This window comes from Macaca nemestrina, chromosome 7, assembly GCF_043159975.1.
Source record: "Macaca nemestrina isolate mMacNem1 chromosome 7, mMacNem.hap1, whole genome shotgun sequence".
NCBI lineage: Eukaryota > Metazoa > Chordata > Mammalia > Primates > Cercopithecidae > Macaca > Macaca nemestrina.
The window spans coordinates 56,275,312-56,288,759 of NC_092131.1; the positions used below are offsets into that span (position 1 = coordinate 56,275,312).

The window sequence follows — 13,448 nt, forward strand, 5'->3', positions numbered from 1 at the left end:
TGCAACCATTTGTTTATTTTATGATTAAAGCAACAGTCCAATGATGACGGTTTTCAGGGTCTAAGTTAATTATTTTAATTAAAATATTTCTTTTTAAAGGAGAGTTTTTTTCAGCCCCATAATTTGGACTCAACAGTGGCTGACTACCACAACCTCCTGGAAGCTTGATTCCTTTACATCTGCAACTAAGAAGAATAGTACCTGCCTTATGGGGATATGAGCATTAAATGACTGAACACATGAACTCTGAATACACGTGAAACTGGGTCTGGCACATGGTAGTGCTCAGCATCAGCTATTACCATCGTCACCACCAGCACTGTTTTGCTTGGAATTCTATCACATGGAATCTTGTTGTCCTTCACTGTGCTCCATTACGGCAAAGAACATGAAGAAAACACTGTCACTCCTTAGTGCTTCTTGCTGGAGAGCTCTAATAATCAAAAAGGCAATTTAAAGGCAAAAAAGTAACTTTATTGACTGCTAAACTTACCATGAAACATCTATAAGAAATAATTACAAAATAATGCGGGTTTTTTTTTTACATACTTTTGGTATCATCTTGATATGATGATCCTTTCACAGAAAGGATTATTTACAGTTTATGTAGATATAAAGCTCACTGTTGCAAATACAAATGTAGATGTGCAGAGGCAATATACACCAAACGGGTATACTGACAAGCGATAGATGTGTAAGAAATGCAGAATAAATAACAGCTTTATAGTTTTCTTTTTATTTTTAAAAACAATTTCCAAATACAAAATATGGATTATTCAAAGTGGATTTTTCATATACATATATATAATTCTGCTGCAAACAGTGGATCAAAAAGCAAAAGTGTTCTTAGCATGATTCATCTTTGAAAACCCATAGGACTATTCATAAATCCAATTAGAAAGAGCGTGTGCAAAACCACCAACAATGTCAGCAAAACCTTAAAGATCTGATTTTGGTTGAAGTAGAAAGAAAATAAAGTATAAAGCAGTACCTGTTTACAGTAATTAAATATGTTTTTTCTTTATCTTTCTTTCTTAAATATGTCTTTTTTTTTAATGTTTGCAAGAAACTCCAAGGGCTAAGGAAATGCACTGCATTATGATCTGGGCTCCTTAGAGTACAAACCTCACCAGGCTTAAGCATCATCCATAAGAAATGGTGGATTACTTAATGACTTGTAAGTAAAACAGTCATTAAATGATCCTTTCATACTTTAATCCTTTTATGCAGAGACTGAGATACCTCCATACATTCCAATATCTACAACTTTGGTTCTATTAAAGTATTTGATAAAAACAAAATAATTTTGACCACAGAACTCTACGGAACTTTTTTTCCTTTTAAAGTGTCAGGTGAACCTAACGTGATGAGGCAATGTTGCCTACACATCCGCGACCCAGCACGGGAGGGGCAGCACAGGCGGGGCATGTTCCAGCTCACCCTTTGTTGTAATAATACTGACTCCCAGCCATGGGTAACACTGCTTATGTTCCGCTGTACCCTACATCTATTTCGTTACCTGAAAACATAATTTTGTATAAAAATATGATTGTTTCTTTAGAAAATAATATATAGCTTTTTTAATAAAACCTGGCAGATAGAAAAAAATGGTATATCAAAATATGGTAAACAAATGTTGTAAAATACTAAATCATTAAAAATATCTTATAGAAAGACATTGTGCTATGAAGTTCTCTCCTGAAGTGTGAGCAACGTTTTTACTGTACATCAAAAGATTGATAAGTTCACTCCCCTGACTTGGTTTCATTATATATTGTAACAGCAGCACAGCAGGTAACTGTCTTAAAAATGGCCCTTTCTCATACACTACGTCTTCTGTACACTTTTACTTCAAAATTAACAAAAGACACCCCCAGGATGAGTGGTTTTCAACTCTGTTGCATATTAGCTCCATCTGGAGAACTTTAAAGGAAAAGGCAATTCTACCTGGGTCCCGCCACAAGAGAATGATGTACTCTGTCTGGTGGGAGACTCAGTCATTATTTCTTAAAAGCTCCCCTGCCAAATTCTGTTATACAATCAGTGCTGAGAATCATGGCCAAAGGCACATGAGGGAACAGTCATTCTGAACTCTACATGTATCAACTGATGTCTGCAGGTATCACTCACTCAGTGACACATTCTCAATCTTAAGGAATTCCATCTATAAAAGATAGTCATGGAAGCCAAAATGAAGACATAGTAAGCTTTAAACACATATAAACATACACAATCCCATGTATTTATATATGTATAATATATACATAGAGTATTTTGGTTAGGCAGAAACTAGCATTGCCGTAATTTGTTCTTGATAATTAAACAAATAAAGCATCACCAAGCACCAACGTTTTCTAAGACATTTTCCACAGTTTTAACAGACACTGGTTTTGTAAACTCCACAAAATGCATTACAACATGAATATAATTCATCTGTTACTTGGATGTGGAACTCAACTGAATCCTGGAGCTTTCTGGAAGATCACAGAAGAGGACATGGCACTGAGCGGGGTGAGGGAGTCACAGACACCACAGCACGCACTTCTGGTTTTCTGCTTATTGCTTAATTCATGTCTTGACTGCACAGGTGCTTCTGTCACATATGTATCTTTGGCTTGCTACAACCTCATGATTTTGACCACTCCATCAGTGTTCACTCTGGGACAGCCTCAGGGAGGAAGCAATGGGTATACAGAGCAACCGTCTCTCTGTTAAAAGAAGAGAGAATCTTCCCTCTTTCCTCTCCCAAACCATGAGCATTTTATGAGGGAATGGTGAAAAATTTACAAGCAAACAAATAAATCTAACATCATTCACGTGATAAAAAAGATGTGATGTTACATGTAACTGAACTAAAAAGCATCAGATGAGCAAACACACCACACTCCAATATTCTGAAGGCTTTGCAATCAGTAAAGCGCATTTCCTTCTGAAGGATCAGTGAACTTCCGGGCACTTGTCTTGCTGTACATTTTCTGTAGTTCTTTTACTTCTGTGTAATACTTAAAGTGCAATTGTTCCAAGGCTTTTGTTTCCATCATCACAAATATTATAAAGAAAGAGCTATGTTTAGGGTGAAGAAGATATGGCACAAGTAATATGTAAAGAACCCATGACTTTCGCATCCTCTAGCAAACAGTAAGCTGCCTGTACAGCTGCACACAGACGGACTTTATACAACAAACTCTGGAACTTCATCATGAGTGAGATCTAGAGAAAAGTATTTGCTGGTTCTTTTGACTGGAAAAGCATCTTGGATGTTGATGCACTGCTGGGCCAAGCAACTGTTGCAATAGAGGCCTTCCTCATCCAGTTCATGGCCACATCCAAAGGTGTAACTCTGAGCAGTGTCCTGACACAGACCTGCAATGCGCAGGAAGTCTTTCTGGTAAAGTCGGATGTCATCAAGGCTCAAGCTGTGTCGATCGGTGGAGGTCTTTGGTTTCCGACATATAGTCTGCAAGATAAGGGAAGGTTGAAACAACTTTATAGACTAAAGGGAAAGGTTAGAATATCTGCCTTGTAAAGAGAGATGCCACAGAACCACAAAAGGTTAAGTAATCCTTAAATGTTAGAAAGTGGTTTCCAATCTGTGGTTTCTGGGCCCTATGAGGAAATATATCATCAACACCACCTCCACCAGTAATAATAGCAGCTAACATTTACCGAGTAATTACTATGTTCCAGACCCTGACGTAAATACTCGGCAGGTATTAACTCATTCAATCTTCCTAACAGTCCTAGGAAGCAGGCACTATCATTCTCCTCATTTTACAGATAAATAATCCAAAACACAGAGGTGCAAATACAACAGAAATCCAACTATCCCTAGCATTTCAGAAATCAAGTAATTATCTTGAAATAAGGTCGTATAGGTAAAGACATGGTTTCTTTGTGTTTTTTTTTTTTTTTTTCCACTAGGATATGGCAATTCAATGTGGCAACACTTTTAGGCCAAGGTCTGTTTTATTATTTTAATAAGAAATGGGAAAATAAACCAATTATCAAGAAACACAGTTTTGCTCTTTAAAAGCCCAGAATTCTTGGGTTGAATATAAAGGGTCCTTGGTGCTGGGTCGGATACAGGGCATTCTTGGTGCTGAAGAGGCTGGGAGGCAGGCACCAAGACTAAGTTCCCGAACACGGGGCTGGGGGCGGGGTTCTGCCAAATGCTGTACCCAGCGGGGGGCAGACTTTTTTATTAACCCAAGAGGTGGTATTAGAAATAGGTTAAAAATGATTCTGATAATTACATGAATAGAAGGTATGTAATAGGTCATTTAAGGAAACCAGGCATTATATCTTTAAATTTTGCTGCTTACCACCACAAAGGACAACCCTGTTAGAATAAGATACAATTTCTGCTAGAGGCAAAAGTTCCAGAAGCACGTTTTGCTAGGAAGTGTCACATATGAGTGACTCCTTGTGCCGATGCAGTCTTCCCAGGCTCCAATGGGATTTCACACATAGAATCATCTGGTCATCCCCACAGACTCTCAAGGAAGGCACACAATGTTCTCCCCACAGTGTGGGTGTGGAATCTGACTATCAGCTGTGTCCCAGAAACATCTCTTAAGAGTAGATTACTCATTGGAGTTTTCAGAAAAATATTTCATAAACATCATTTTCACATTATGGTTACTTCAATGGAAGTAAGAGAAAGAAAAGACAAATGAGAAAAAAAGGGAGGAAAGAGGAGGAGAAAAGTAGGGGACAAGGACAGCCAGAATGCAAATGAGAAAAGAGAAACATACACAGAAGGTAAAAAAACAAGACACAAAGAGAGCCCAAGAAAGAAAGGCAGGAGGAGGGAGGACGTGCTCAGGAAGTAGGGCCATTAGTCACACATTACATCCAAATGCTGAAACCATTTCAGGGTATTTTATCTATATCGCTGGACATTTAATAGTTTAACCAATGATTACAGGTTGTCAAATGCTCTAGGCTCAGCATACTTTGAAAATTCAATCTGAATGGAATCACCAGAGTGTGGAAACATGTCTGCCAGAATACCCTGACAAAAAATATTATTCTCCCAGGTTGAGGACAAGTAACACACACACAGACACGTGCACGTGCACACGTGGTTCGACGGAAGCCCGAGGACCAGAGGCTTCCCAACCATATAAAGTGTGAAGCAAAGTATATAATTACCTAAGTAAAAATCAACTCAAAGATAAGCAGAACTAGCAAATAAGATGGAAATAAATTCAGAATAAAGCTAGAATGTATGCATCTAGGAAGGATCATTTCCTTAGGGTTTTTAATTTTTGCTCATCTGTATAAAGTAAGTATAAGTTACTACCTAAAATTTTCTATAACTTCATTTTCTTAATTGATATTTTTCAATTCCTTTAATACCTGTGGAAGAGAATCAGTACTCTGGCCACGAAGCTTAACAACCGTTTCTGAAGAGCTCGAGGTGGAAGACCCAATTTCTTTCACAATCAACCCTGAAATAAAACACAGAGATAGAAACAATAAATACTTCAAATTATTCAAGCCTCTTGCCATATATTCTGACATATTGCCATCAGGAATGAAAAATCAAATATTAACCATTACCAAAAAGTTTCACTGTGACTCTTTGGTGGCAGACAACCAGGACGGCCCACACTCTCTCTCATCTTACAGTAAATAGAGATTAATGAGTCAATGTAGAGTTAGAGTGTAGGAAGATGTTTAGAGTCTGAATTTTCTAAAACTTCTAATTAAGCTATTTATAATGACGTTACAGACAAGAAGCAAAGACTATTGGTGTAAAGCCGCCTCTTTACTGCATCTCATAAAGCTTCCCCTCCTCCCCTTTCTATACAGCAGCAACATTAAACTTAACCCTTACTGAACGCACACCTTCTAGATTTGGTTCGGCTTGGATGTATACTGGTGAATTGTAGGGGCTCTGGCCTCTGAAGTCAGACAGATCTGGCTGGATCCTGGCCCAGACAACTAATTAGCCATGTATCCTGGCCAGTTACTTAGCCTCCCAGTGTCTCAATCTCCTTCTCGTATAAAATCGGGCCAATAACAGCACCTGCCCACTAGTTTTAATGACAATTACACAGTGAATGCATAAAAGGATAAGGTACAGAGACTATACATGGATACACTCAGTTCACGGCAGCTCTTTTTGGGTGATGGGATACTTGGCACATACCTCCTGCAGCAGATCCCCCCGGTAGGAGACAAACTGGGAGGCCATAGTGAAAATTCAGTACTGAGTCTTTAAGAACAATAGAGCCCCTAACCTAACCACCTGAGCACTCAGTGGAAACCCACAAAAATTTCAGAAGCAGAAATCCAGGGCTGACATTTCCCTATGTGACCGGCATATGAGTGAAGCATTGAGTAGACACATGTCTCAGAAGTTAAAATTACCAATAAGAACTAGAGGTATAAGTGAACACCGCTGAAATTTTTCTTGCCAATGAATGAAGCAAGTGTACTACAGGTCAAACCCTAGATCCATAAAGCCAAATGGCTTCTTAAAAAAACAAAAACAAAAACAAAAAACCTTAAGTAATGTGATTCTTATTCAACTACTGCTAGTAGTCTACAGAATGACTTGTGTTCTATCCCTTAACTCTTTAGAAACATCTCATAATGACTCAGGGTCTAGCATATGCCATAAATATATTAAGCATTCAATAATTAGTTCAATTGAAACATGAAATATGAAGACATTCCTGGTTTACAAGTAGACATTTTAAAAACTCAGGGGATACTCATGTTTTAGGGTTTAGTACAAATTGCTTTAGGAGAGGATCTAGAATGATCTTTATCTTCTAAAGAGCATTAAACCTTTAAACAAATCATCATAGAGACTTGTGGACTTGTGCACTGGTTAGCAACTGGCATGGCTCCTTTTGAATTTCCTGGTAAATGTGCCCGTGGCTATCATGCCTGTAAAGAGTCTTCTCCAAATCCAGATCTACCACTGAAAAAGTAAGTACCAAGCTGGTGCTCAAAACACTTAACCAACTCCTATCACACTCTATAAGAATGAAAGACAGAGTGGTACACTTCATCACTACTCAATCTTAGCTGAGTGTTCTTTTTTTTTTTTGGAAAGATATGGAACACTTCACAAATTTGCATGTCATCCTTGCAGAGGGGCCACGCTAATCTTCTCTGTATCACTGCAACTTTAGTGTATGTGCTGCCAGGGCGAGTACTTAGCTGAATGTTTTATAAGCAATGTTTAAATGCTCAGATTATAGAGAATTTAGAAAACTAAGATGACATAAGAAAGAAAATAAAATCATCTATATCTATAAACCTAACATCCAAAGAAAAGGCTATTAACAGTTTTATGTTTTTTAAATACACAGATAAATATGCTTGTTTTTAATTAGATCACATTTTATATAATTTTTACTGTTTACCATAACTATCCTTCTTATGTTATTTTGTTTGAAAAATCTCAAATTTAATGGTTATATACCATATGAATAATGAATATGGTATAATTTAACCACTTGTTTTTTTTTTTTTTTTTTTGGACAGAGTCTCACTCTGTTGCCCAGGATGGAGTACAGTGACGTGGTCTTGGCTCACTGCAACCTCTGCCTCCTGGGTTCAAGTGATTCTCCTGCCCCAGTCACCCTTGCAGCTGGGATTACAGGCCTGCGGCTGATTTTTTTTTATTTTTTTTGTATCTTAATAGAGATGGGGTTTCAACATGTTGGCCAGGCTGGTCTCCAATTCCTGACCTCAGGTGATCTACCCACCTCAGCCTCCCAAAGGCTGGGATTACAGGCGTTGAGCCACCGCACCTGGCCTTACCACTCATTCTTTCATTATTTTCATAACATTTCAATAAACATTTTTTATATATAAATTTTCTTAAACAGCCAGACTTTTTACTTACATTTTATCTCTATTTAAAATTAACAGTCTTATAAAAATTAAATGCAGAAATATATAAATGCAAAGTCCAGGTCAGCTTCCCTCATACCTCCCTTCCCAGAGGCACTGTGGCATACACTGTTTTTAGACCATTTCCTTTCCACAAACATACATACATAGAGCTATATACATGGACCTATAATGTGCATATAATTGTGAATTTAGATTTAATTTAAATTAAAGTGTAATTGTAAAGAGAAAATTCAATATCATAAAGTAAATGGGCAAAAAGGGGCAAAGTTTGGTATATGAACTCTAAGCATATTTAGAGTAAGCAGCCTAATGAGTCAGTGCTGGTCAGAGAGATGATTCTCTGCAGCCACAGGCAGGTCTGGGAAGCCAGGGTTCTGTTGGGTTAGCAAACAGAATCCTGAAATAAAAGATGTCTCCTGCTCTTGAAGACTAAGTGCCAGGATGGTAGTGACTGTGTATTGGTCTGGTTCCTCTCTGATTTCCAATGCCTGGCACCTGGAGGAAGAGACTCAATGAACATCAGGAGGTATGGATCTGCCAGAGCAGGGACAGGCTACCCCAGGCTGGCCCTTCATTCAATGAAAGCTGGAAGGGGCCATTTCAACAGCGCTCGTTCCTGAGGCATATTTCTCTAAAGAACAGACTGATTCATGATGTGTGACAAAAGCAGTTAGATGTGACTGATGTCTATAAACAAAACTCATACTGCTGCCATTTTTTAAAGATAGTATCTTACATGTGACAGAAATTATATACTGTGTATTATATAACTATAATAGGATTAGAGTGAATGCATGTTTTCTAGAAGAATTCATACAAATATGGAATTTAAGAGTGTCTTTTTAGGTCAACCCGTTTTGACATTTGTCCTCCCAGACTCCTCTACCAGTATAACACAGTGGGGAAACAACAACAACAAACAAAGACCTGGAGGCCTGCTTCTGTTTCTAGCCATGCAGGATTTGTCCTCTTTGAACTATAGGTTAACTCATCTGTAAAAAGGAGGCCAGACTGAAGGGGTCTACAAGGCCTTCCAGATACATTACATGATTCTCGACACAGCATAACATAAAGAGAACCCTATTGCACAACTACCTTTTGTCCAAAGCATGGAGCAGAAAATGCTAATTCCCAATCCTGGGTGTTTCTCCTCTTCCCTTCCTTCCACAGAAGGCACAGGATCCTGCAGTTTACAATACTGACCTGAAAAGCCTCTTAGTGCAGTCCAGTCTCTGATCGAGAGCCCCCAGCCCACCCTTTCTATTTTCTGAGGCACATGTTTTTCAGTCCTGGATAACCCGCTGCCAAGGAAGAATAACTTCCTGTAAGAGCTCACCCGAGTGTCCGTTCAGCTTCCGTGACATGAGCATGTCCTCCGTGATGTAGATGCACATGTCTGGGCTGACTTCCAGAGGCTCTTCATTCATCTGCTCCAGATCCCGGGGGTCATCAACCAACATCTCTATTTCTGACACAGAAGAAGGAAACGACAGTTAATAACAAAAAGGGAAATGACCATCATAATATACGACCATATTTTGAGGGTGGCTATGTAATTATTCATATTTGAAAATAAATTTGCTAATGAGACTCCAATAGGAAACTCCAGAGATCATTTTCAACAGGTGCTACTCTCTCTCTCTCTCTGAGACGAAGTCTCACTCTGTCACCAGGCTGGAGTGCAGTGGTGTGATCTCCACTCACCGCAACCTCCACCTCCTGGATTCAAGCGATTCTCCTGCCTTAGCCTCCCAAGTAGCTGCGATTACAGGCACCTGCCACCATGCCCAGCTAATTTTTGTATTTCTAGCAGAGATGAGGTTTCACCATGTTGGCCAGAATGGTCTTGATCTCTTGACTTTGTGATCCGCCTGCCTCGGCCTCCCAAAGTGCTGGGATTACAAGCGTGAGCCACCGCGCCCAGCCTACTTGCTCTTTCTTATAGGACTGCTGTATCACCTACATATTTTCTAATACTATATTTTGCCAATTATTCTGTATTTTTTTAAGAAGAAAAACTACACTACCTTGCTGCAATGACAAAGGGCAAACCGAAACTGATGGGCCCTTTGCCTGATGCCAAAGCAAGGCTCACTGACACAGGCAGATGAGCAGTTCACAAAGCCCCCATGTCCATAGCTGCCTACTCTCAGGGGCACTCAGTGACTTGAGATCCACACAAATTCTACAGAAACCAAACAGACGGTCTGCACTTTTCTTTAACTGAGTCTATCGTTTCCCTTAAGCCTGAATGCTACAGCACTTATTTGAGAGAGGAAAATAATATAAAAGAGGGCCACAAATGTTAAATTTGGCTGAGATAAGCCATAGGATTCATCTTATCTCCTTAACACGCAGTAAGTTCCTATCAGCCAGGTGCTATATTTCTTTTATCCTCTCTATAGTTCTGGTTACATGGGAGGCGCTTAAGTAAAACATTACTAAGTAACTCAATGGTGTGGACTCCAATTTTTATTTTGTGGGGGGGGTCCAGAAGTTCAAGATGTTTCTGTCACCATCACTGCACTCCACTGTGTCGTCCTAACTACTGTTTTATTTAATCTGGGAATTAGAAATACAGACACAATGGCTGCAGGACTAATCTCCAATCTACTTCATAGAAACAGCTAAGACTTTGAGTCCACAACCATCCAATCTTGTGGCCGCAAAGGATCACAACTAGAGGGATGTTTTGTTCACAGCCAAACACAAGCAATTCAACCAAGTCACTGGGGAAGACAAGACACCACTTCCACCCTATTACTACTGCCTAACGTTGCTCTCCAGACACCAGTTCTGTAGAATCAATGCTTGGAAAAACTGGGAGACTAAACAGAGAGCCAGTGAGGACAGTACTGTTACCATCGTCCTGCGAGTCCTCTTCCAGCCGGTCTTTGCCGCCACTCTCCACCCCTGAAGTGTGGGAGCTGCCATGACTGGTCATTGAGCTGCAGGTTTTTAGCTTGCGGTGGATGGCACTGCTGGAGTAGCTGTCTTCTGGCCCCGTGTCCCGGGGCTTGGTGTCTGCCTCAATGCCCGAGGTGTGGGAACTGCTGTGGCTGGTGGTGGAATGACGGGACAGGCGCTTGTGCTTCATGCTGCCCGCACTGCTCCCGCTGGCCCGCGATCGTTTTTCCAGCTGGTCCATGTCGAGGTCCAGGTTGTCACTGATGTAAGATTCCCGGTACTGCTTCTTCTCTGTGTGGTGGGGAACACAGCTCATTATTACATCAACCAAGACAGAAGGAACGGCTGGTGAGCTTAAGTGACTCATCAGGTCAAGAACAAGGATAACTTGAAGTTCGGAATCTAGTGACTGGAAAGTAGTAATAATTTAGATAGGAATTTGACTTCAGAAGACTGAAAAATGACTAAAAACCAGTGCAACAGATTTGAGGGGGATATTTAAATTACTCAGTTTTTTTAAAGATTCAAGCAGTATAAGAAGAGCGGTATTTAAAGTGTAGTTACAGGCCACTTCTTGTCTGCAAATTTATTGGTCCACAGTGAAATAAGTTCAGTGAGTGATATGAACATTTAGAAACTTCCAGAGCTTTGTGACATTGCCATGACAGCCACCAATGTGATTTTGTATTTTGCGAAAGTATCCACAGCATATTAAATATTTTAAAAATCTGGCCCTTTTCTGCAGATAATTTCAGAAGCACTGCTCTAGAAGACTACTTAATAAATATAATTATGCTAATTGCCATTCATTTTATTTGTTCATCTGTTCAATTTGTTCCATTGTTAGCTTAGCTCTAGCTGTTGAATACAATTTAATATAAAACTATTCTTCTGAGAATTTCTTGTGAAGATTCTAAAATTTGGATTTTCATTAATATAAGATTGATTTTCTCCACTTAGGCTGAATTAGTGAGGTTTTATCATCTACTTAGAAAATACCAGTAATCACTACTGGTTTGATGATTTCCAACTCTGACTGGTAAAGCTGTTCTTTGATTTAACATGTCAGTGCTGTTCTTGAACGCAATCAAAAACACAACACTGTAAAGTCTCTTTTATTACATACTAAACTAACCATTCCATTAAGGCACAAAGTTATAACCCAGCTGCCAGTTACAACTTGACTGACACAAAAATATTATTTTTGTCTTTTAGGTCAGAAATGTAAAACAAGGAAGAAGTTTAGATTCCTTGCCTTTTTAATACTGGTGAGAAATAATACAATACAACAATGTCAAAAAGGGAGAGTGTATTTGGGGACTGTTAAGTTGATCTAATTTTAGAAACTGCTAACTAGTAGACTAATTGGGTTCTCAGGGGCCTGTTAATGGATTTTAATTGTCTTGTTTCTTGGTTAAGTGAAAATACTTGCATGCCTGATATCTGAATCCAGCTCAGAAGTATAATCATCACAGGGTCCCCAGAGGGAAAATGGGCAGCAGGAGAAAGAAAAGATGCACCTTCTAGGATGCAAAATGCAAAAAAATGCTTGGAGAAGGCTATGTGCACATTTCCAGGTTCCAGCCCATTCACATCTTTCTAAGGAACTGGCTGAAACACAAAGATGAGTATGTACTGCTACACAGAAAGCAGGCTGAAACCAGACACCAGAGCTCCACGCACACATCATCACAACAAAAATGCATCCAGGGACAACTTGTCATTCAGGGAGCAGACTGGGGCCTAACAATCCCCATCTTCTGAATCAGCAGGTGTGAGATGAAGGTGGACAGCCAAAGCAGTTTGCAAAAATTACCATAGTTCCTATTCACTGTGGTTTCACAGTAATAGCCATGTGGCCCTTGGATGAGTGGTAAGTGAAGAGAAAAAAGTAAAAGTCTGTAAGTTGTTGGAGTTCCATTGTTCTAAAATAATTAGGAACTGTGGACCTAATCATTTAAAAGCTATTCTGCATCTTTACATATAGCCTTTTTACTCCCAACTTCCTGATAGAGGTCAGTATAGTTCCTCTATACTCACTAGTATACTAATGAGTATACAAGTACTTGCCAGCCTGTTTTCTAACTATTCCCGACTACATGTTAGCATGGCCTGGGTGTTCCACATGGCTGGCTTTTCTGTTCCCTCCCTAGTGCTGTATCACACCCTTTCCAGACATTTAAGAAGCTTCACACCGTTCAATTACAAACTGAGAGAAACATTAAATAATTCTGAAATGTTTTCTAAGAAATGTAAAATGCAGCCTCTCATCCACCTAATAATCACTGGTGTCAACAGTACAGATCATCAATATGCCTGTGCTCTTTTTACTCCCTCTGTTGTAAAAGATCAGAGACAATGAGGTTTTTCATACACTATTTTAGAAAATAATGCAGTAAATGTGACTACTTATTCCTAAGAATAAGCTCCAGCTCTTGAATAAAGTTAGGCTTAAACATTTTTTTTAATGATGCAAGGCATGTTTTTCTTTCTCTTCTAAACCCTATAGAAAAATCCTTGTGATCATTTTCTACTAAAATGCTAACATAGTGTTTCAGACAAAGTGACTCTAAATAAAATTAAGAAAAACACAGACTCTTTTTATGCTGTTTTTTGCTAAACTAATGCCCAAAAAAGGGCTTTTCATGTTAAAATGACAG

General features: G+C 39.2%; 1 protein-coding gene and 1 non-coding gene across 12 annotated transcripts in view; both read right to left on the reverse strand.

Annotated features, from left to right (window-relative positions):
• Nucleotides 1-452: 452 nt before the first annotated feature.
• LOC105481827 (FERM domain containing 6) overlaps nt 453-13,448 on the reverse strand; it is a 250,255-nt gene continuing 237,259 nt past the window's right edge. For all 11 annotated transcript variants that reach the window (XM_071100191.1, XM_011741586.3, XM_011741581.3 and 8 more), the window contains 4 exons: nt 10,744-11,079; nt 9,218-9,349; nt 5,362-5,453; nt 453-3,457 (listed from right to left, as the gene is read on the reverse strand). In XM_071100191.1, coding sequence (XP_070956292.1) covers nt 3,173-3,457; nt 5,362-5,453; nt 9,218-9,349; nt 10,744-11,079 — 845 coding nt within the window. In that variant the 3' untranslated portion in view covers nt 453-3,172. The remainder of the gene's footprint in view (nt 3,458-5,361; nt 5,454-9,217; nt 9,350-10,743; nt 11,080-13,448) is intronic.
• LOC112426695 (U6 spliceosomal RNA) lies at nt 7,069-7,175 on the reverse strand. Its single transcript, XR_003018077.2, has one exon. It is a non-coding gene; the product is annotated as a U6 spliceosomal RNA (small nuclear RNA).